Source organism: Ceratotherium simum, chromosome 20 (genome assembly GCF_057802395.1).
Source record: "Ceratotherium simum simum isolate JZ-2026a chromosome 20, ASM5780239v1, whole genome shotgun sequence".
Classification (NCBI taxonomy): Eukaryota; Metazoa; Chordata; class Mammalia; order Perissodactyla; family Rhinocerotidae; genus Ceratotherium; species Ceratotherium simum.
In genome coordinates this window covers 4,500,193-4,522,884 of record NC_141919.1, presented here as the reverse complement: position 1 = coordinate 4,522,884, position 22,692 = coordinate 4,500,193, and the positions used below count along the sequence as shown (strand labels likewise).

At 41.7% G+C, this 22,692-nt stretch overlaps 1 protein-coding gene across 3 annotated transcripts in view; it reads right to left on the bottom strand.

Annotated features, from left to right (window-relative positions):
* Positions 1-2,281: 2,281 nt before the first annotated feature.
* Positions 2,282-22,692, bottom strand: part of GOLM1 (golgi membrane protein 1) — a 63,548-nt gene continuing 43,137 nt past the window's right edge. For 2 of the 3 annotated variants that reach the window (XM_004440805.3, XM_087444320.1), the window contains exons 6-10: positions 18,137-18,266; positions 13,900-14,059; positions 12,937-13,197; positions 10,739-10,852; positions 2,282-4,719 (exon numbers count right to left, since the gene is read on the bottom strand). In XM_004440805.3, the coding sequence (XP_004440862.1) occupies positions 4,643-4,719; positions 10,739-10,852; positions 12,937-13,197; positions 13,900-14,059; positions 18,137-18,266 (742 nt within the window). In that variant the 3' untranslated portion in view covers positions 2,282-4,642. The remainder of the gene's footprint in view (positions 4,720-10,738; positions 10,853-12,936; positions 13,198-13,899; positions 14,060-18,136; positions 18,267-22,692) is intronic. The other variant, XM_087444321.1, reaches the window with a different exon arrangement.

Here is a 22,692-nt window from a genome sequence, read left to right as displayed (position 1 = left end):
TCCTCACCCAGGAATGCCCCATCTGGCCACTTCATTTCTGCCCTCTCCCACTGGCTTCTCAAGCTGCAGCTGCACTGCCTCCCCTGACTACTAAGCCTCTTCTGGCCAATTTCTCCTCGTCCTTCAAGTTACAGCTGAACTGTCACATACTCAGGGAAGGCTCCTCCATCTCCTGGTTTAGGCCAAACCCCTCAAAAGTACTTAGCACTTTTAGCTGTAATTTAAATAGTTGTTTCTGTCTTCCCAACTGTAGTACACATTTGAGAAAAGGGACTTAATCTTTCCAGAACCTGCTCACTCAGTGGGATGTTGATGTTTTTTAAGATGCAGAAGACATCCTGATGGTAATGAGCTATCCTAGGGAAAACTGAACAGAAAAGGTACAAGACTACTAGGGCAGTGGGAAGGCTGCCTTTGCTTGGAGAGACACTTGGTGGTGAGAACACAGGAGGCTAGCAGTGCAGAGGAATTTGGAGGTGGCAAGTTGGAGTCTGGTGGCCTTTCCCCTAAACGGCTTGCTTCAGCTGATGAAAATGGTTGATTTGTCTGATATTTGCACATCAACCTAAGCACAAGTTAGCTATCAAATACTTTCAAATCTAACGAGGGTAGGGAACCAGAACTAGTTGCTATTGAGATAAGAAACCATAAAATAAACTTTGGATGACTGAATATTTTTGTCGTCCTATAGCTGCCAAAGGTGTTTTAAAAATTTGCTTTTGAAGTGTTGAAATGACCTGTCAGATATTGAACCAGTCCACCTATGCATTCCTTTACACTGTAGTCCTCTGCTAATACCAGAGGACTGGTATTACATTTAAAAAGAGAATTTATCAGCTTTTGGAGGATCAAGTTATTATGCAACAACTCTGAATTTCTAAATTACTGCAAAGATAAAGATGCAGTACCTGCAACCTTCTGTTTAAAATTCAAACTTAGCCAAGTTTAAAGGAAAATGTGGTGCTTTGTTCTGATCACAGGTTATCTGTTGACTTCTAGAATAACTTTTGAATGAGCCTATCTCAACAAACCAGAGCAAGGAGATTGTTATACCAAGATTCTCCTTTATAGGAAAAAACTAGCAGTTGTAGGCTGCTGGTTAAGGTCACAGAACTTCTAAATGCTACTCAGATGTTAAACTGTTGATAATGCACAGCTTTTTTGGAGAGAGAGAGAAAACATTTACGTGAACATTTAAGTTCTGGATAAAGGCAAACATGATACATCAGCCTAGAGGTTCCATTGCTGCGATTTTACTAGAGCTTTGAGAGAAATTAGTAAAAAGCAAGCTAACAACAGGAACTCTTCCACAAAGACTCTGGCTTACCTCTAAGGCTAAGTTGGTTTTCATCCTAGTTCTCGTCTTTAACTTTCATTCTAAAAAGGCATTTGGTCATCTAAATCTGTTTATAAAGGTTCTAAAAGGCAAAACCTTTTATATGGAAAATTAGGTTATCTGGGACCACGCCTCTGATCAATCACAATCATTCATTTGGACTTAATTGTCAAATATTTACCAAGCACCCATCACAGTATTAGAATCTTTGTAGGGGTACAAAGTGTGTAAGCAAGGTATAGTCTATGTCACTCAACTCAGGATTTTTATTCTACTTTAGGACTGGTTAGGGCCTTGGTTTATTAAAAAGCTCATTATCTGAAGTTTGTATGTAGTTTAAAGATGAAAATATTTCCAGTCATTTAACATTCCCAGAGATGTGTTTCACAGGCACACCAACAAGGATAGAAGCATTTTAGTTTTGGGTATAAGTGCACAGGAAGATATCTACTTAGAGTGATCCTTCAGTGTATACATTATCAGAATTTTACAAACCAATTTTTAAGAGCTTAGTACACTTGAAGAAAATGTTGCCCTCTGAGCTGAGAAACAGCACATAAACATACAAATACTGAAATACACAATTATCATAAGCTTATTTCCTTTTCAGACACTGATAAACATTTTCAAAGTCTAAGCTAACCATGTGGAAAAAAGTGTTATATAACCCACAGTTAATGGAGCATTTTAAAATTACATATTTTTCCTAAAATTCATTTCAAAGACCTGTTAGAAATTGTTGAGTATCCTATAAACTATCATTATTTATAATTAATAATCTTGTAGGGTAAAATACATAGTGGGAGCATACCGATGTCCGGGACCTTAAATGACCCTGATTTCACAATTCTCGTCCACCAGTCTACTAGGAATGGATAACCAGCTATTACCAATTAAAACAAGAGTCACGCTAGTTATCAATCTAGTTATTCATTAAACAGCATACTGACTTAACAGGTAATGATTTATTTCTCAAATTCCAGCACACAAAAGTACATTAAGTATGTGCAGTGAATTCGATTACTCATGAAATCTAATCCCGGGTTGCTTAGGGACTCTCCATCGGCAGTCCTATCTGTAGGGAAAAAAGATCAAATGAATCATCACTCCTGTCTACACACCATTTGAGAGTATAGAGGAAGGTGTGAGTTAGAGTTTACACCTGTTAAAAACTGGAATAACTGCTTGATTTAATTTTGGATGAAACCAAAAGACCAAGGTGAGGGTTTTGATATCTACCTGATGCTTATTACACAGGTTTTTGTTTTTTTGTTTTTTTTAATAGCCATGACACCTTTCAATTGTTGCCTCGGAATAGGTGCCTGTGATCCCAAGGGAAGCCAGTGGTAATAAAGCAGGACTGCCTGGAGAAACAGCTCCAAGTACACACCCCTGAACGAATGGCCTTTTGGTGCCTGTGTTCATGAAGATGAAATCATCACGGTTCTTTTTTATTTACATTGACATTCCATCTCACTCCACAAAAGGTTTAAGGCAAACCACCATCCTTAATCCACAATTTAAAAGCTGATTCTTTAGGGATCCAACAGGGGATGAAGGGAAAACTGAAAGCAGTTTTAAAAGCTGAACTAACAGAATATTTTATTTCTCAGCAACTGTATGCACACTGATTAAACATGAGATGAATACAGGCTTTATTAGTTACTTGAAAAAGCAAGAGAATATCAACCCCAAGACTAAGACACAAAGGGAGGTTGGACAAGGACTTAAGATAAACTCTTATAAGCTACTTTTATACCCTCTTCAGTTGCCTTTTCTGGATGGAAGAGTTTAATCTTGGTGATTAGGTAAAAGGATATCACATGAAGAACATTCAAGTTGGAGATCTTAAGCTGGATGCAAACCAGGTCCCAATTCAGTGACTGCTGGGGCACAGCGAGTCCACACTGGGCGTGAGGCCAGGCCTCCGGCTCACCAGCTCTCTGGCCTGGATAAGCTCCATAACTTCTCTGGGCCCCGTTTCCTCTCTGAAAATTCGGGGTTTACACCAAATGACCTGAGGCCCCTGCATCTCAAATCCTGTTACTTGAAATGTATTTTAATAAGCATCACCACCCACGCACACTTTAGAGAGCCTCACTGAAAGTTGTTAGTGTGACTTTTCAGTCATTCACAAGTGGCAAGGGCCTATTTACCTTAAATATTAAGAACCAACTCAAGTCAAACCTAATGTCACTATTATCAATGTGAATTATGATTAGTCATTTTCAAATTAACATTAACGTGATTTTTAAATCAGTTTTGTGATAGTTACCACAAGCTAAATATGCAGACTGACAAAAACAGCTATTCCTTTCTTTTGCCTTCCTAAACGTTCCCAATTTGTGACACTCTACGTATCCTTAACATCAGCTGTCGCTCCTTTTACTCTAGTGAAGTAGGCAGTCTGTCCACAGCAAACCTGCCTCCCCAGTGCTGTGCTGCCTCCCTGCTCTGCCACAGGCGCCCCAGGTCCACTCTGCTTTGCCCCCTGCTGGGTCAAAGGTCTAATACCCTCGTGGTCTTCCTTGGTAATACGGACTTAGTACACAAGATTTTGCTTTGCTCACACATATGAGCAAAGTAAGTATAGACCACAAGTGTTCAAATTACACGTCACTTAAAAGCATTTGGTACATTAATGACAAGGGTTATTATACAAGTAGTCTTTTTAAAAATTCTCGCACGAAACACCTTTAAATGAGTATTTAGACTCATTTAAAACAGTTGCTAGTGATGTTTGTGTTAACAGTCAGTGCTCTAGGCCACTGTCTGTCAGAACCAGAAATGCACGCACAAGAGCATACACCAAGAATCGTTCAGCTGACCAGGGAGAACAGAGATAGGGGCCGGTACCAGTTACTCGGCACAGCACGTGGAGAAGAGAACGACTCCAGAGGGAACCCAGAAAAAGGAGTTCTCCAGCGCGGCAGGTCTCTCCTTCATGTCAGAAGATGGGCTCTCCCTGCAGGCTTTTATTTTTTAAACAAAGTTATCTCTCAGAATAAGAAGCGCCACTGTCGCCATACTTGAAGAATTTGGGTTCTATTTTTGGTGTTGATCTTCTCATGAAATACCTATTAGCCGACAAATTTTGACATTTTAATATTGACACTTCAAAAGTACCCCCAAAGAGTGTCTAAAAGACAATCTCATTTTCCTACATAAAGTACATACTAAAACTCCACAATAATTGTCTTCAGATGTATGTTTTACTTAGTACATTTCACAGTATTCAAACTTGCATGAGCATTCTGTAGTGATCTCTGTACAATCCTGACACGGAGTACGGAATTCCAGTTTGATTCAGAGTGTATGATTCCTCTTTTCACGCTGATCAAGTAAATTTACTGTGTCTCTTTTCTGATTTTCTGCATTAAGAACTAAAAAGGAAAGAAAAAACACACAATATTCTAGTGGTAAACATTTTGAGAAACCAGCCCAAGCAGGTCCTACCTGACATAAGTGTCTGGAAACTGTGTCATAAAGAGAACTGTATTTCCCACGGCAATATTATAATGTGGATTTGCATTCCAGATCAAGGACAAGATAGCAAAAAAGATCATACATACATGGCCAACAGGGTGCCATGAAACAAAGCTAAAACATCGGAAAACTCTATAATTGTTTAAAATAGTGAAATAATGCCCCATCTCCTACAAAATGGACTATATAAAATGTACTCATAAAATTTTTGATATGATCACAACCCTGGTGTGCTGCGTGAATCCCTCTGGTGGTGCACCTCCAACACGAAGCACACTGTGTTAGTGCCATCTGCAGGGCTGGTCAGCTCTTGTTACTCAAAGCTCTTCCTTGACAGAGCCGAAGTCTTTATGTGGCTTCCACCACCCTTACTCTATCCTTCGACACACAAAGGACATAAAAAGACACATCACAAATAAAACCTAAAACCAATGTCCTGATTTACAACTACTGCACATTAAACGGTTAATAATTTTATTAATTAATTAAATGACGGCCTTAAATTAATAGTGTCTTTTAAAGTTCTCTAATAAAATTGGAGCTAATGCCTTTTTCTTCTAATGTCCCTGGAGGAAACAGGGTCTTAAACCGTTTCAATGACAATCTCAAGATGATGTTGATGAGATTTCTTCAACTTAAAACTCTTTCTTAAAAGAGCTGACAGAGCATTTATCTTCTTTACTTTGCCTACCCCCTCACTTAAATCCTTAGAGGACACTCAGGAGTAGGGAGTGAAAGATCCCAAAGCTTCACCAGCAAGCCGAACATTCTGTAGGACAGTAGGCTCATTCCCGGTGAGGGAAGCACACCACTCGTCTGTCGGTTGTGGTACTGTGGCAGCTGTGTGTGGCTGTGATGCTGACAGCTCTGCCACCGTACTTCAAATACCAGCAGGGTCACCCAGGTGGACAGGCTTCACTGGAGCTTACAGACTAGGAAGGACCTGGCCACCACTTCCAAACAAACTGGCCATGAAAACCCTATGAATAGCTGCGGAGCATTGTCTGCTATATTGCTGGAAGGGGAGAGGATGCTGCAGAAAGACCAGGCAGGTTCCATTCTGCTGTACACGGGCTCGCTAGGAGTCAGAATCAACTCGATGGCACTAACAAAAAGCTCATTTAAAAGAATGTTAAAAGAGATGTGAGACAGTAACTATACCAGAAAACATGCTATTCAAGACCTGAGGTACACAAATGAGTGGAGTCAATGATGAAGAACAGAAAGATGGAGAGACCTTACATTTGCTTAAAATTCTGACTGCTAATGTGTTAATCTTTTGCATTAAAAAATTACCTAAATAGTCCATGAAGATAATTTAAAAATCAAGTTAGGACTTGCATTTCTAGAAACCCCAAACAACTCTGCCAATTGTAATAATTAACATGCTGCAGAAAATATGAAAGATACTTTTTAAGAACACCGTTGAATCAAACTGAGAACCCAAATTGAGGGATTTTTCTACCAAATAGCCGGCCAAAACACTTCAAAAAATATCAATGTCACAAATGATAAAGTCAGACGGTTCCAGGTTAAAGGACACTGAAGAGGTAGGACAATAAACGCAGCACATGATCCTGGATTAGATCCTGCACCAGATAAGGGATACCGGTCAGACGATTCACTAAATTTAAATAATGTCTATAGGTAACAGCATTGTGTCAATATTAATTTCTTCATTGTACTATGGTTACATAAGATTTTAACATTTGGGGAACCTGGGTGAACGGTATATGGAAATTCTTACCATTTTTTAAAAATCTAAGTCATTTCAAAATGAAAAGTTAAAATTTTTTTAAAAAATTAAACATTAAAACACACTGCCTATAATGGCAATAAAAGAAGGAATCTGCCAGGCCAAAAATGAAGTGCAAGTAACAACTCCTAAGGTAATAAGCATCACAGCCACCAGTCCTGAGGATTCTGTGGAAGCTCGAGGACACGGCCTTCTCCCTTCACGGTTTCAAAAGCTGCAGGAGAACAAAAACTAAAGACTAGGGCTCCACTCAGGATGCGGAGTCAAGAAGGGGAATCCTATGTGAAGCTGAGACCCCACAGGCTCACATCCTTGGCTTAAAGGTAACGGGAAATAAACCTCCAAAGAAAACGCGACAGCAAGAAAGCCCAGTGTGTGGATTCTTAACCACAGGAGATGGTTGTGCCAATTTATAATTTGAACTTACATTTCCTATGTGATCCAAAAAAAACCCTATAGAAAAGAATTTACTTTATTAAAGAGGTTGTGAGTTTGTAGTGCCCTCCTTGAGACTGGCAGAGGCAAACTACATTCCCCAGTGGAATACTGTAACTCAGTCCTGAAGACTTCCCACAGATAAGGTTCCAGGGAAACTAGTAGCTCACAGTCAAAAAGCACAAAACTCACAAGCAAACAAAGTATCACGAGTGAGAATGTGCAGAAACAACAGAAACACAAAGTTTTCAGATACTGCAATTAGAAGCCAGGGAATATAAGACAAATCTCTGTGATGTATTTAAAGAAATAAAAGTGTTTGAAAACATGAGCAAGGAATAAGGGCCCATACAGAATGGCCAAGTAGAAAGTTTACAAACGAAAAATAAAATAACTAAAATTAAAAACAAAGCATGAATTAAAGAACAGATAACGTATAGCTGAAGGAAAAATTGTTGAACTAGAAGATATTTCTGAGGAAATTATTCTGAATACAGACCAGAAAGGCAGGAACGGAAAATACGAAAAAGAGGGTAAGAGACATGAACAGAATAAGAAGATCTAACACACTTATCATTTGAGTTAAAGAAGGAATCAAAAAGGGAAGCAACATTATTCAAAGAGATGTTGGCTGAGATTTTCCAGAGGGAATAGATTTGCCAGGTATTTTAAAAAGCTGTTATACATAGAACAGTGTGGAACAGTGTGAATCAACAGAGAAATCAATGGAACAGAAATACAAAGTCCAAAAATTAGACCCAAGTACATATTTTGGTATTTGATGAAGGTGGCACCTCAAATCACCGGCTTTGATGGCAATTTGAGATGGTACTGGGCCAAATGGACAGCCCTTTGGAAAAAGAAAATTGGACCCATTCCTCATGCCATATACCTGAACACATTTGAAATAAATCAAATGAATCAAGAGATCTCAATGTAAATATGAAAGCAGAAGAGGATTCTGGAAAGATGGTGGCAACAGTGGTATGGTTTTTGAATCTCTAAGTCCCTACATAAAGCAACTAAAGTTTAGCAAACTAAACAACTCAAAAACCATGGACAACATTTACAAAACTGGATGATAAGGAATCCTGCAAACCCCAAAACACAAGCAGTTAAAGACAAACCATGGACAGCTACACATATGATAGCAGCATCTAGAAAGAAAACAGAAGCAACAGAGCATCTGATGAACCTGAGAACAAGAGAACCCCAAACAGCCAACAGATTTACACCAGAAAGTACCTGGGCCAATGGGTGAACTGCAGCGAGCACTGGGCCAGTTTCCGCCACTTCCACAGCGAGTGACCACAAAGTGTCCATGCTAAGGACTGACGGGTGGGGGAGGCTGAGTCCCATGAACTGCTGCAACTCATCTGCCAGGGCTCCTTTCTGGGGCTCCTTCCCAGGCAGAGGCCCTCAGAGAGAACAAGTGCCGAGTGGGGAGAGAAGCAGTGGCTGAGCAGGACAGGGGCCAAGAGACAAAGGAACCTGACGGTTCAGATAAAAGTGGGGAAGGCCCCACCGGCCAAAAGATGCGACAATGTGAACTTCAAAAAGGATAATAAATGCAACTGAGTGAGACCCATCAAATAGGCTTAAATCCTTACGTTTATAATTATATTTTAAAAATGGTCACCTTCAGAGGATGTGAGGGAAATAATTCCTTATTATGAAAATTGGTAAATAAAAAGAAAGAATCAAGCATTTATCTGCCTATACGATATGAACAATACCATAACTATTTATAAAATATTCCAATTAACAAATGAAATAGAAATGGCTGAATTAAAATACCACCAATGAATTAATAAAGGCACTGAGCATCAACTGCCGCTCACCTCACAAAACGCAAGACACCAGAAGTACGTGCTTCCTGATGAGGGAACACACCACCATTTGTCATCTTACCAGGGCTGGAGCCCACATACCAAGGAAGAGGGAAGAACATGCTAACCACACCACGGATATACAATCACACTCTCCATACTGTGGAGAACCCCAGGTCAAATGGTTTGGCTCTTTAACAGACTGTAAGGAAAGGAAAGGAACGGAGAGGGAATCTGTAGATTAAGAGAGACGTCAAGACATCTAAAATTTAAGAAAATGGGGACGTCCAGGGATGCCCATGTGATAAACCCATAAAGAAATGAAAGCAAATGCCTACTGGAAAGGTCAGGAAGGGCGTTTCTACTACTGGGACAGGGAAGGGGCTCTGGAGGGCCAGCCAAGCTCTGTTTCTTGACTGGGGGGAGGAGGGAGCAGTCACAAGGTAGTCACCTTCTAAAAATTCGTTTGTTTTGTGTGGTTTTCTGAATGTTTTACTTCGTAACAGAACTAAAAGAAAAATTTGAAAGCATACTGAACAAAAACATGGGTGAATTCCTTCCAGTGCTAGATGGGAAACCTTTCTAACTATGACTCAATATCCAGAGGCAATAAAAGAAAAGACAGGGGCCGGCCCCGTGGCTTAGCAGTTGAGTGCGCGCGCTCTGCTACTGGTGGCCCGGGTTCGGATCCCGGGCGCACACTGATGCACCGCTTCTCCGGCCATGCTGAGGCTGCGTCTCACATACAGCAACTAGAAGGATGTGCAGCTATGACATACAACTATCTACTGGGGCTTTGGGGAGAAAAAGGGAAAAAAAAAGGAGGAGGATTGGCAATAGATGTTAGCTCAGGGCCAGTCTTCCTCAGCAAAAAGAGGAGGATTGGCATGGATGTTAGCTCAGGGCTGATCTTCCTCACACACACACAAAAAAGACAAGACATAAAAATTTTTCAAACTTTAGCATAGCAAAAACACCATAAGCGAAACCAAGACTAACCGGGAGAAGGTATTTGCCGCTTACATCACAGATAAAGAGCAATCACCCTAGCATATAAAGAGCTCTTAAAAACTGAGAAAGAAAATGTTAAGAATTTGACAGAAAAACAAATTTTAACAAAGGGAAGCATGAGTCCACAGTGATACTAAAACAAACATGCGCGTTCCTTAAAGAATGGCAGCTAATAAATGCAAGAGATGACAGGATTAGGAAGGTCACCATTTAGACAAGGGTTTTCAATGGACGGTAAAGCCACCTCATTTCAAAGCATCCCCTCTAGATGACTATCCAGTCACGAAGGGAAAGTGGACCTTTGACATGGAGAGACCTGGTGGGCACTGTCTTAACCAAGTGATTAACCTGCCATTACGTGCCTCCTGGTGTGAAACAAGAGGAACATACCTGCAGCTACAAAAATGTTCAACCTGAATCCAGTCACAAGGAAACAGACAAATCCAGAATCTGATACATCCCCCTGGCCTGGACTCTTCAAAAATTCAAAACAATAATAATACAAAGTGCTACTATAAAAAGCCGTCTGGAAGCTCTGGGCATACACTAGGGCTTTTTGACTAGTGCTATAGAGTGATCAAGTGGTGCCCTGGCCATTTTGTTGGGCAATCCCTTCACGTCACTGAGGACAAATCCTCCAAACAATTCCTGAGGGCTTGAGCCCACTGTACACGCAGACTTTCTGAAAGGTCCTCTTCATCTTGGGCTTCTCAACCCTTCACCTCCCTCCACTGCCCCTACATTCCAGGCTTCTGAAGACGACAAAGTCTCCTTCATATGATGGACTACCTACAATATTACTGTTGGATTCGCTGTATAGTCACTCCAGAAGTGAGGGACCACAAGGCAGAAATGAAAGGTGACCCACCCGACTCCAGTTATTACCATTTACGTTTCTGTCATTCCCTGCAAGGGCTGCCTGCTTGTCTCTCTCAGATTCTGCCTCATTTTCATCCATGTTGTAGTCATCGTCTCCTCCCAGTTTCTGCTGGTTTCTCCCTATAAAATTAGCATGGACACATAAAACATAAGCTACATCAATTCTCTCTTGATGCCACAGGATCACCAGAGCCCAGGCAGCAGGAGTCATCCCAATCATCGTTCAAGAACCAGATCTTTGTGCTACCTCCCAGGAATAGCAGGGATTCATGTGCTTGCTTCCAGTGCAAACAGCATGGAGGAGTTCTCTACTTACACACGGCCCACTTCAGCCCTGATCTATATAAAATATAACCCTAAAACAAAGGGCTATCCTGCAGGCTGGAAATGGGCAAACTAGCTAACTAAGCCAAAATCCTGGTTTTTTAAAGAGACAATCAACTCAAAGTGAAAGGAAAGTACCACTGTTTTTGGAAACAACAGGTTTCTGGTGAATGAGAGCATCTCCTTAGAATGGCTCTTTGCTCTGACAGAAGGAAATGGAGCGGCTCTTGTGACCCAAAGAATAAAATTCTCCATCACACGTACAGAATTAGGTCCTTCTTCACTACATTCATCCCTGGACAGAAGAGCAACCACAAAAGATCAGGACAAAATGCCTACAAGAGACATACTCATAGGGCTTAATGTAAACATTTTATATATGTTACACAGGGAGGCAAAGTCTTTTTTTAAAAAGCACGCCTGGAAAAGTTAGCCCTAGTTATGCTTCTCTGCACCCACTGGCTGAAGCGGAAAGGAGGCACGGGCCTGTGAGGCCTGCAGCTTCAGTCCACAGTTGGCATCACTACAACTGCTCTAGAACGAGGTGTCTCCCACAGGCCCTGCAGTACCGAGGCCAACCTTCAGCTGTTCACTTTGTGACCAGCTGCTGAGTGGTCTGACGCTCGAGTGCCACGGGATCAGCCACTCCAGCTTGCTTTTTTCCCCCCCATTTTTTAACTGAGAACTTGTGGAACACATTCTTCAGAAAGAGAACTTAAGTGAAAATTAGATTTAAATGAAATCAGGATAACTTCTGCAAATAAGCACATTCCCCAAATTCTGTTACTTGGTTTGTCCCAGAGCACAGTGGTTTTCTACAGACGGCCCCCTACGTAATGATGGTTCGACTTAGGATTTCTCTACTTTATGATGGTGTGAAAGCGATACACACCCAGTAGAAACCATACTTTGAACTGTGGTCTTCCCCGGGCTGGCGATGTGCAGTAGGACACGCTCTCGTGACGTTGGGCAGCGACATGGCGCCTCAGCTCCCCTAAGCCCTGCCCTCGCGAGGGTGGACAACCAATGCACTGACAACCATTCTGTTTTCCACTTTCAGCACAGTATGCAATAAATTATACGACGTATTCTATACTTTATTATACAATAGATGATTTGTGTTAGATGATTTTGCCCAACTACAGGCTAATGTCAGTGTTCTGAGCACGCCGAAGGTAGGCGGGGCTAAGTTATCATGTTCGGTAGGTTAGGTGTATTAAATGCATTTTTGACTTAGGATATTTTCAACATATAACAGAACTTTATCAGGACGTAACCCCGTCATAAGCTGAGGAAGATCTATATTTAAGTGCTCCCATCTTGGCTGGGATTAAAATTTTTCACATTTTTAAGGGACCAAAATACATCCCAGAATATTCTGTTGATCTCCATTTCCTACAGTTTCCTTTAAAAAAAAAAAAAAATGTCAACCAAACCAGAAAGGGATTCAGGTGTCACTTTTCCACAATGCTCAAATATGCACGAAGCTCCATCTATCCAATCGTTCCTCCCCCCCTCCCTGCACTCACCAGACACTGACTGTGGCCCCACGTGAGGAAGTGGAGAGGCGGACCAGGCGGGTGGCCCGCCTGCCACGAGGCCATGCTGACGTGATGCTGAGCGCCCACCTCAAGCTCTTACACCTGAAAAGGCCCCTTGACTCACTGTGAAGATTATTTCTGAAACTTCCAGGTGCGGCGGAGTGCACGGCCCTGCCCGCCTGCCTCCTACTTGATAATGGATAGCAAGCAAACAAAATGAACCCCAGACGGTGAGCTGCTGCTTGGTAAACCTCACGGTTACCCACGAGGAAGGAGACTGAGAGGGCCAGTGCCTGGTGGAAAGGAGCTGGCTGGCAGCCTGCAGAGCCTCGTACCCACCTTCCTCATCAGCATCCTGCTCCTCCTCCTGCCCATCGGCAACGACGAGCTGCTCCGGCTCAGGGCCCCCCGTATCCTGATTTTCCTGGCTCTCCAACAGGGCAGCTGGCACCTGTGGGGTTTGGCCAACTTCTCCGACACCTTTTCCACCCGCATGTCTGTCTTCTTCCACAGCCTGCTCTCGCCCTGGCTCCTGCGGCAGCCCCTGGCTGTCTCTCCGAAGCTCCGCCTCGCTGACAACCTGAACCTCATTGGTTTCCTCTGTGCAAAGAACAGAGTTAGCTGTGACATCATGAGCATTTAATTTAATTAAAACAAAAACAAAATCCCTAGTACCACTCAATTTCCAGAGCCTTCCCAAGGAGGGTGGATAGGGTGGGCTGTGGATGGGCGGGGCAGTTGGGTAATTTATTTTGTGACCTAAGCAGCAGACTCTAGGCCTCTCTATGCCTGCAGCTCATCTTCAGAACCATGAGGAAGAGAAAAGTGGTTTAGAGAAAAAAATCTGGACTAAGTTATCTCAATTACAGCAACAACCTACAAGTGGAGGAAGGTGTACTGCTGAGGTTAACTGGTTGTCATATCTGTTTGAGACAAGTACTTGGGAGCCAGTGACAGCTGCCTAGGACTCAGCCACCTCCCCTTAATCTCATAGTCCCACCAATGTCCTAAATAAAGGTGCAGCCTGGACCTTTCTTTGCACAGCTGCCAAAGAACAAGGCACTTAGTTTACAAGGATGAGATGTCGGCAAGACAGAGGAAAAGCCCTGTGGCCCCAATTCCCGGTGCCCAGAGACACTCGCCTGCCACCTGCAGCCTGATTACCAAGCTCAGCAACCGTCTCCAGCAGCACACTCTGCCCTTGCAGTATTCGTACGGAGTGGATGGCATGAACCGCTGCTGCGTTTTTATTTGAATGGGGCTCCAAAGAGGGCTTAGACGTAATTACCAAGCTTCACTTACCTTTTTCACCTTGTCTCTTTGAATCCAAAGCTGCCTCAGCACTGGGGGCTGGTGTCTGGGGCTCGCCATTGCTGGGCACGTTTCCTTTCCCTTGTGGCACCTCTGCCTGGGGCAGGCCTGCCTCCGGCGGCCTGGGCTGAGGCTCACTGACGGCTTGGAGCTGAAAGGGGAGCACAGGATGGCCAGGGCAGGGGCTCCGTGACCACACACTTCCAACAACCCACCACAAAAGCCCACCACATCCTTCTGACAAATACAATCACTGAAACCCTGAGAAGTGCCAGGATCTATCCCGATGGTGCCCAACACCTGGCATAAAACAGAAGACCTGAGCCTGAGTCAAGATCTCCCAGAAGTACTTTCAATAATGGAATTAACAAGTAGGTGGAAGATCAACAAGGAAACAGAAGACTTGAATAACACTGTAAACCAACTAGACTGAACAGACATCTACAGAACACTCGACCCAACAAGAGCAAAACACCTTCTTCACAAGTACACACGGAATGCGTCCTAGGACAGGACAGATGCTAGGCCACAAAACAAGCCTCGACAAATTCAGAATCACTGAAATCATACAAAGTATGTTTTCCAATCACAATGGAATGAAGTCATAAATCAATAACAATGAAATCTGAGAAATTCACAAATATGTGGAAATTAGACAACATGCTCCTAAAAAACCAATGTGTCAAAGAAATCACAAGAAAAATTAGAAAGTACCCTGAGAAAAATTAAAACCAAAACACAACATACCAAACTTATAGGAGGCAGCTAAGGCAGTGCTCAAAGGGAAGTTTACAGGCCTCTATTAAGAAAAAAGATAGATCTCATATCAATAACCTAATCTTCCACCTTAAGATACCGGGAAAAGAAGAGCAAACTAAACCTAAAGCAAGGAAAGACAAAATAAAGATTAGAGCAGGCATTAATGAAATATGGAATAAAAAACAATAGAGAAAGTCAATGAAACCAAAAGTTAGTTCTTTGAAAAGATGAACAGAATTGACAAACCTATGGCTAGATTAACTGAGAAACAAGAGAGAAGACTCAAATCACTAAAATAAAAAATGAGCGAGGACAACACTACCAACTTCACACAAATAAAAAGGGGAATGCTCTGAACAACTTTTTGCCAACAAGTCTGATAACTTAGATGAAATAGACAAGTTCCTAAAAGACACAAACTACCAAAACTGACTCAAGAAGAAGTAGAAAATCTGAGTACATTTATAACAAAAGACTGAATTAGTAATATAAAAATTTCCCCCAACAAAACCCCAGGCCCAGACGGCTTCACTAGTGAATTCTACCAAACATTTAAAGAATCAATACCAAATATTCACAAACTATTCTAAAAACAGAAGAGGAAGGTATACTCCCCAACTTACTCTATGTAATGAATGAGTAATTCATTACAGTAATTACCCTGATACTAAAGCCAGACAAAGACCTCAGGAAAAAATAAAACTATAGATCAATATCTCTTATGAATTATAGACACCAAAATCATCAATAAAATAGTAGCAAACAAACCCAGCAACATATGAAAGGATTATACAACATGGCCAAGCGGGATTTATCCCAGGAATGCAAGGTTAGTTTAACATCTAAGAATTAACGTAATACATATCAACAGCATAAAGGACAAAAAAAACATGATTGTCTCAATAGACGCAGAAAAAAATCTGGCAAAATCCAACACCTCTTCTTGATAAAGACACTCAACAAATTAAGAATAGAGGGGAACTTCCTTGACTTGATCAAGTGCATGAAAAACGTACAGCTAACATCAACTTAATTGAAAGACTTAATGCTTCCCCTCTATGATCAAGAACAAGACAAGGATGCCTGCCCTTACCACTTTAATTTAACACTGTACGAGAGGTTCTAGCCAGGACAAATAGGCAATAAGAAGAAATAAAAGGCATCCAGATTGGAAAGGAAGATGTAAAACTATCTTCCTTTTCCTATTTTAGATGACATGATCTCGTATATAGAAAATCCTAAGGAACCACAAAAAATATGATTAGAATAGACAAGTTCAGCAAGGTTGCAAGATACAAGATCAATACAAAAATGAATTGTATTTCTATACACTAGCAATAAACAATTTGAAAATGAAATTAAGAAAACAATTCCATTTATAATAGCATCAAAAAATACTTAGAAATAATTTGAACAAAGGAAGTGCAAGACTTCTGAAAACTATAAAACATTGTTGAAAGAGATTTTTAAAGGACTTAAGTAAGTGGAAAGATATCTCACATTCATACATCGGAAGACTTAATGTTGTTAAGATGGCAATACTCGCCAAACTGACCTACAGATTCAACGTAATCTCTGTCAAAATCCCACCTTGCTTTGTTGAGAAACTGGCAAGCAGATCCTAAAATTCATATGGGAAGTCAACCAGTGCAGATTAGCCAAAATAATCTTGAGAAAAAAGAACAAAGTTGGAGGAATCACACCTCCTGATTTCAAAGCTTACTACAAAGCTACAGTAATCAAGACTGTGTGGTACTGACATAAGAAGAGACAAAGAAATCAATGGAATAGAATTGAGAGCCCAGAAATAAACCTTCAGATTTATAGTAAACTGATTTTGACAAGGGTGCCAAGACAATTCAGTGGGGGAAAGAATGGGCTTTTTTGCAACAAATGGTGCTAAGACAAATGGATATCCATATGCAAAAGAATCAAGTTGGACCTCTAGCTCATACCATGTACAAAAAGTTAAATTAACTCAAAATGGACCATAGGACTAAATGTAAGAACTAAATGCTAAGAACTATAAATCTCTCAAATGAAAATATAGGAGTATATCTTCATGACCTTGGGTTAGGCAAAGCATTTTTAGATATGACACCAAAAGAACAAGCAATAAAGGAAAAAATAGATAAAACTAGACATCATCTAAAACTTGCTTCAATAAACACCATCAAGAAAGTGAAAATCAACTCAGAGTGGGAAAAAATATTTGCAATCATATATTCAATATCTTTATATATGTATGAATATATAAAGAACTCTTACAACTCAATAATAAAAATAACTCAATTTAAAAACGGACAAAGATTTGAACAGACATTTCTCCAAAGAAGATATACAAATGGCCAACAGGGCATATGAAAAGATGCTCAACATCATTAGTTACCAGGGAAATGCAAATCCAAACCACAATAAGAAACCACTTCACACCCACTAGGACAGCTATAATGAAAAAGACAGATAATGACAAGAGTTGGCAAGGATGTGGAGAAACTGGAACCCTCGTAAACTGCTGGTGGAAATGTAAAATGGTACGATCACTTTCTGAAAATACTCTGGCAGTTTTTCAATACATTAAACACAGAGTTACCATATGACCCAACAATTCCACTCCTAGGCATATGCCTAAGAGAAATGAAAACTTAAGTTCACACAAAAATGTGTACATGAATGATCATAGCAGCATTATTCATAGTAGCCAAAAAGTGGAAATAACCCAAATACCCATCAACTGACAAATGACTAAACAAAATGTAGTACACCCATACAATGGAATATTATTCAGCCATAAAAAGGAATGGAGTACTGATACATGCTACAACATGGATGAATCCTCAAAGTATTATGCTAAGTGAAAGAAGTCAGACACAAAAGACCACATATCGTACAATTCCACTGATATGAAATGTCCAGATAAGGCAAATCAAGAGAGACAGAAAATAGATTAGTGGTTGTCTAGGGGACTGGGGGTAAATGGGGAGTGAGCTAATGGGTACAGGGTTTCTTTCTTTTTTTTTATTTTGAGGAAGATTAGCCCTGAGCTAACATCTGTTGCCACTTCCACGGGCTGTGCTTTACACAGGAGGCGGCCGGACGGCACGGGCTCTGGTCAGCTCCACCACAGACCAGGTGGGGCCACAGCTGGCCACAGTATGTCACCCTCTCCGTCGGACTCAGTGCCCTCAAAACAAGAAAACAATAGCGACTCTGTCCCAGGACGGCCTCGAGCTTTCGGTGAGGGAATCCCTGTGGAGCCCCGAGCCCTGAGCGTGGGGCTGGGACCAGAGAGCAGCGTATTCCTCACAGTCTCGGCATCCCGGGACCAGGCTGCTGTGTCTCAGGGAACCAAACTCGCAAGGAAGAGCAGAGATCAGAGCCAATCAGACAGCGGGGAAGGGAACACAATGCCTCAAGAGACGGCAGGAACACTTTCTCGAAATCCTGGGCAGAGAAAAACCAGAATTACCTGCTGGTTTGGGTGCTTTTTTTCACGCAGGTCCCTGGAAGCTACAGCCTCATTCCCCTTTTTGGTGACTTCTTCTATTCGCTCCTCACACTGCTCCTTCACCTCCTTCATCTGACTGATGCACTGGCTCCTTTGGTGAAAGAAAGCACAAGGAAGGTCAGATATTTACAGATATGTCTACACACCAATATGTCCCTGCTGTGACTGTGAAACCACTTCAGAAAGACAGACAGCACATTGCCTTCCTACTTCCGGCACTTTCCCTGAAGAGGACTCTTACAGCAGAGCAACAAGTGTGTTTTCAGTTATTAAATGACAAGACAACTGTAGTTCACGGAAACTTACTAAAAATATGTCACATTGTTCTAAAATAAGTGACCTTCACTGGTTAGAAAAATCAATTTTTTAAAATACAACGTGTGGCATAATAAAAAAAATATTTGGTCTTTGTCCCCAGCTATTAGCACAGAGCTCCTAAAACCCCTGGAATTTCCTGAGTAATGAGAGTGTCTTCTGTTATTCATAATGAGCCCCTGTGGACCACACTCGAGTTTACGCTAATGAGGTGACTCACTGGGAGGAGCCTACATACCTCCTCCAGGATGGAGGCGGGTGGTCAGAGGAACAGACCACATGATCAGAGGGCTGGCACTTGCAGCCTCACCCTCATCCTCCAGGGAGCAGGAAGGAACTGAAGACTGAGTTCAATCACGTGGCCAATGACTTAACCAATCAAGCCCATGTAACAAAACCTTAGATGAAAACTCTGGACCATCAGGCTTGGCAAGCTTCCTGGTTGGTGAACATATCTATGTCCCAGACGGTGGCACCCCCAATCCAACAGAAGCTCCTGCCTGCCCCCCACCGCAGACCCTGCCTTACGAGTCTCTACCATTTAGCTGGTCCTGAGTTGTACCCTTCATATTAAGACTGTCCGTGTAAGTACAGAACTCTCCTGAGTTCTGCGAGTTCTTCTAGAGAATTATTGAACCTGAGGGGGCTGTGGGAAGCCTTGAATTTGAGGCCAGCCCAACAAAAGTACAGGTGGCTTGGGGACACCCAGAACTTGTGGCTGCTGTCTGAAGTGGGGGCAGTCTTGTGGGACTGAGCCCCTTAATCGGTGGGGTCTGTGCTAAGTTCTGGATAGTGTCAGAGCTGACCTGGACTTCCACTTCCAGGAAGAAGGAATAGATGTATTTTTGCCTATTCCTCCTCACTAAGCACAACTAAAAACTCTGGACATTATCTTCAAAACAAACATAAGAAAACTCTGAAAGGTAGAGAGAAGAAGGCAGACTGGCTATGGACCTCAGGATCTAAAGGACACCACCGTGGTGTCATCACAAAGTTCAGGGGAAGCCTTCGTTTCCACCCCACCTGACAGTACTGAGCCCCCCCACCCCCACCATGGGGTGGTGTCAGAGGATGTCAGTGGACAGTCAGGGCTTCTACCACTGCCCAGAGGTGTCAATCAAAAATCACTCATCATATCAAGAACCAGGAAGACCTCAAATTAATGAAGAGAGAATCAACAGATACCAACACCCACATGACAGAGCAGTTGAAATAATCTGACAAAGATTTTAAAGCAGCCACCAGAAAAATGTCTCAACAAGCAATTAAAACTCGCTGGAAACAAATGAAAAAATAAATGGTCTCAGCCAAGAAATAGGAAGTCTTAGCAAAGCAACAAAAGATATACAGAAGAACCAAATGGAAATTTTGGAAGTGAAAAAAATGCAATAACCAAAATAAAAACTCAGCGGAGGAAAGAATCAGTAAACTGGAAGACAGAAAAATAAGTATTATCCAATCTAAGCATAGAAAGAAAATAGACTGAGGAAAAGAAAAGAACAGAGCTTCGGGGACCTGTGTGACTATAACAGAAGACCTGATATTTGTGTCATCAGAGTCTGGGAAGGAGAAGAAAATTTTCCCAACAAGGTCCACATAACTAGTCATTGTCATGCCCATCCTCAAGATATTACTCTTATTCACTTCCTTCCATGACAAAATATGATACTCTCTGCCTTGCCCCGATCACTCTGAGCTCCCCAGATTCTCTCTCTTTTCTAGAACAACTCCTATCCTCCCTTCTCTACTCCCCATTCTTTAAGACTCGATTCCATGGGCCGGCCCCATGGCTTAGAGGTTAAGTGCGCGCGCTCCGCTACTGGCAGCACGGGGTTCGGATCTGGGCACGCACCGATGCACCGCTTCTCCGGCCATGCTGAGGCCGCATCCCACATACAGCAACTAGAAGGATGTGCAGCTATGACATACAACTATCTACTGGGGCTTTGGGGGGAAAAAAAAGGAGGACGATTGACAATAGATGTTAGCTCAGGGCCGGTCTTCCTCAGCAAAAAGAGGAGGATTAGCACGGATGTTAGCTCAGGGCTGATATTCCTTAAAAAAAAAAAAAAAGACTCGATTCTAAATGGCCTTTCCTAAGAAGGCTTATTTTGGGTAATAGATAAGCATTCATGAAAATGATCTAGTTTGGTTAAGAAACAATACCTAACGGCATTTTCAAAAAGTAGATAAGTTAGTATCAGGTTTGGCTGGGTGAAATAGGCCAACAGACAGCAGTTTATTTTTTCCTCACATAAAAGAACTCTGGATGTAGGCAGTCCAAGGCCTGTATGGCAGCTCTAAAGTCACCAAAAATCCAGGCTTCTCTTTCTGTCTCAATATCCTAGCACTGGTTTCTATCCTTATGATTACCGCATGATCCAGGATGGCTGCTAGTGGTCCAGCCATCTTGTCTGAGGCCCCAGGAGCAAGAAAGAAGGAGGAGGGAAGGCATGTAAGTGAAATGTCCTCATTTTCAGAAGCCTTCCTATAAGTCCCACCCCACAATTTCCTTTCCCCACTAGCCAGACCTCAGTCAACTGGCCATACCTAATTGCAAGGAAGGTTTAGAAATGTAGTATTTTTGCTGGGAAAAAAGATGAATGGGTTTGGATAAGCACTGATCAGTCTTTGCCACACGCAGTTTCAAAAATGTTTTGAGCCACAAAACATGGATAAAATAACTGAATAATGTTCTAAGTTGAGAACATATCCAGTTACATACTATTACATTAACTTAAATGGATTAGAGTTGCAGACAGCAGTATTAATTCATGCTTAATATAGATACAGATGGATACATATAGAAATATTTATCACTATCTATATATAACACAGGTTAGTATACACACATACATCTCTTTGCTCTGTCATCTGAGAGGGCCTAGCAGCAATGACACCCTACTAGCAACAAGCACACCTTGTACTAAGATCTTGGTTTCTACCACTACTCTCCAATAAAAAGAACCAGGGCTCCCTGGAGAAATGGTTGACTGGTTGATTCCAGGACTGGGAAAGGAAATATATGAGATAAGTCTGAAGCATCTTTTGGTGTCAGAGTGTAAGAAAACACCATTTAAAAAAACAGGGCATACCCACAATACTGGGGAAATGTCAACTGGATAAAGGAGTCAACTGAGAGAGTTCCCAATGGCCAAAGCTGGAACAATTTGAGCAAAAAAATAAAATATTGGATTATAACCACATTATAATCAAGTATAACAACTATTAAGATAAACATCCGTGAGTCCATACTGATATAAATAAATAATCAGAAAGACAGATAAGAAGAAGAGTCAAATCTCCTGTGCAGGAAAATTCCAAACAATTTATACAGATACCCCACCCTTAAGGAAGTGGAGCATAACTCCCCAGTCTTCAAGTGTAGGCTACCCATAGTGACCGTCTTCCAAAGATTACAGAACAGAGGGCGAAAACACAGAGCGACTGTATGGTGGGGAATCTCAGCCTCCAACAGGTGACCAAGGTTAACACCAACAGCGACAAGTCCTACTGATGGGAGGGGATGGGGAACGGCATGACCTCTGCAGTCCTCTTCCCAACATGCTGCCCAGTGCAACCACAAGAAAAACATCAGATAAACCCACCTGAAGGACATCCTACAAAACACCTGACCAGTGCTCCTCAAAACTATCAAGATCATACAAAATAAAGTCTGAGGGTCAGAGCCAGGAGGAGCGACCAATAAATGTAATGTGGGATCCTGGAACAGAAAAATGACCTTAGAGAAAAACGGAATAAATCCAAGGAAGTGTGAATAAAGTATGAATTTTAGTTAATAATAATGTCTCTATACTGGTTAATTAATTGTGACAAATACACCATCCTAATGTACAGTGTTAACAATAGGGGAAACTCACTGTACTCTCTCTGCAATAATTATGTGAGTCTAAAACTATTCAAAAATTTAAAATCTGTTTAAAAACACAAAAATAAATTGAAATGAATTGGAGGACACCCAGCTGGTGTCAGAGAAGTACTGTTGGGACGCACACTCTAATTCAGCCTGAGCTCCCAACAGGCTAGGACATTTTGAGACATTGGTTCAGTTCTCTGCCTGGAATTTCTTTTAAGAGCATCTCAAGTGTCAGGGTTGTGAACTGAGAGAATTACCCACTTGTAAAAAATAAGGAAGCTAGGACGTGACCTGCCTCTTTGACCCTGACAGAAAGCGAGAGGCT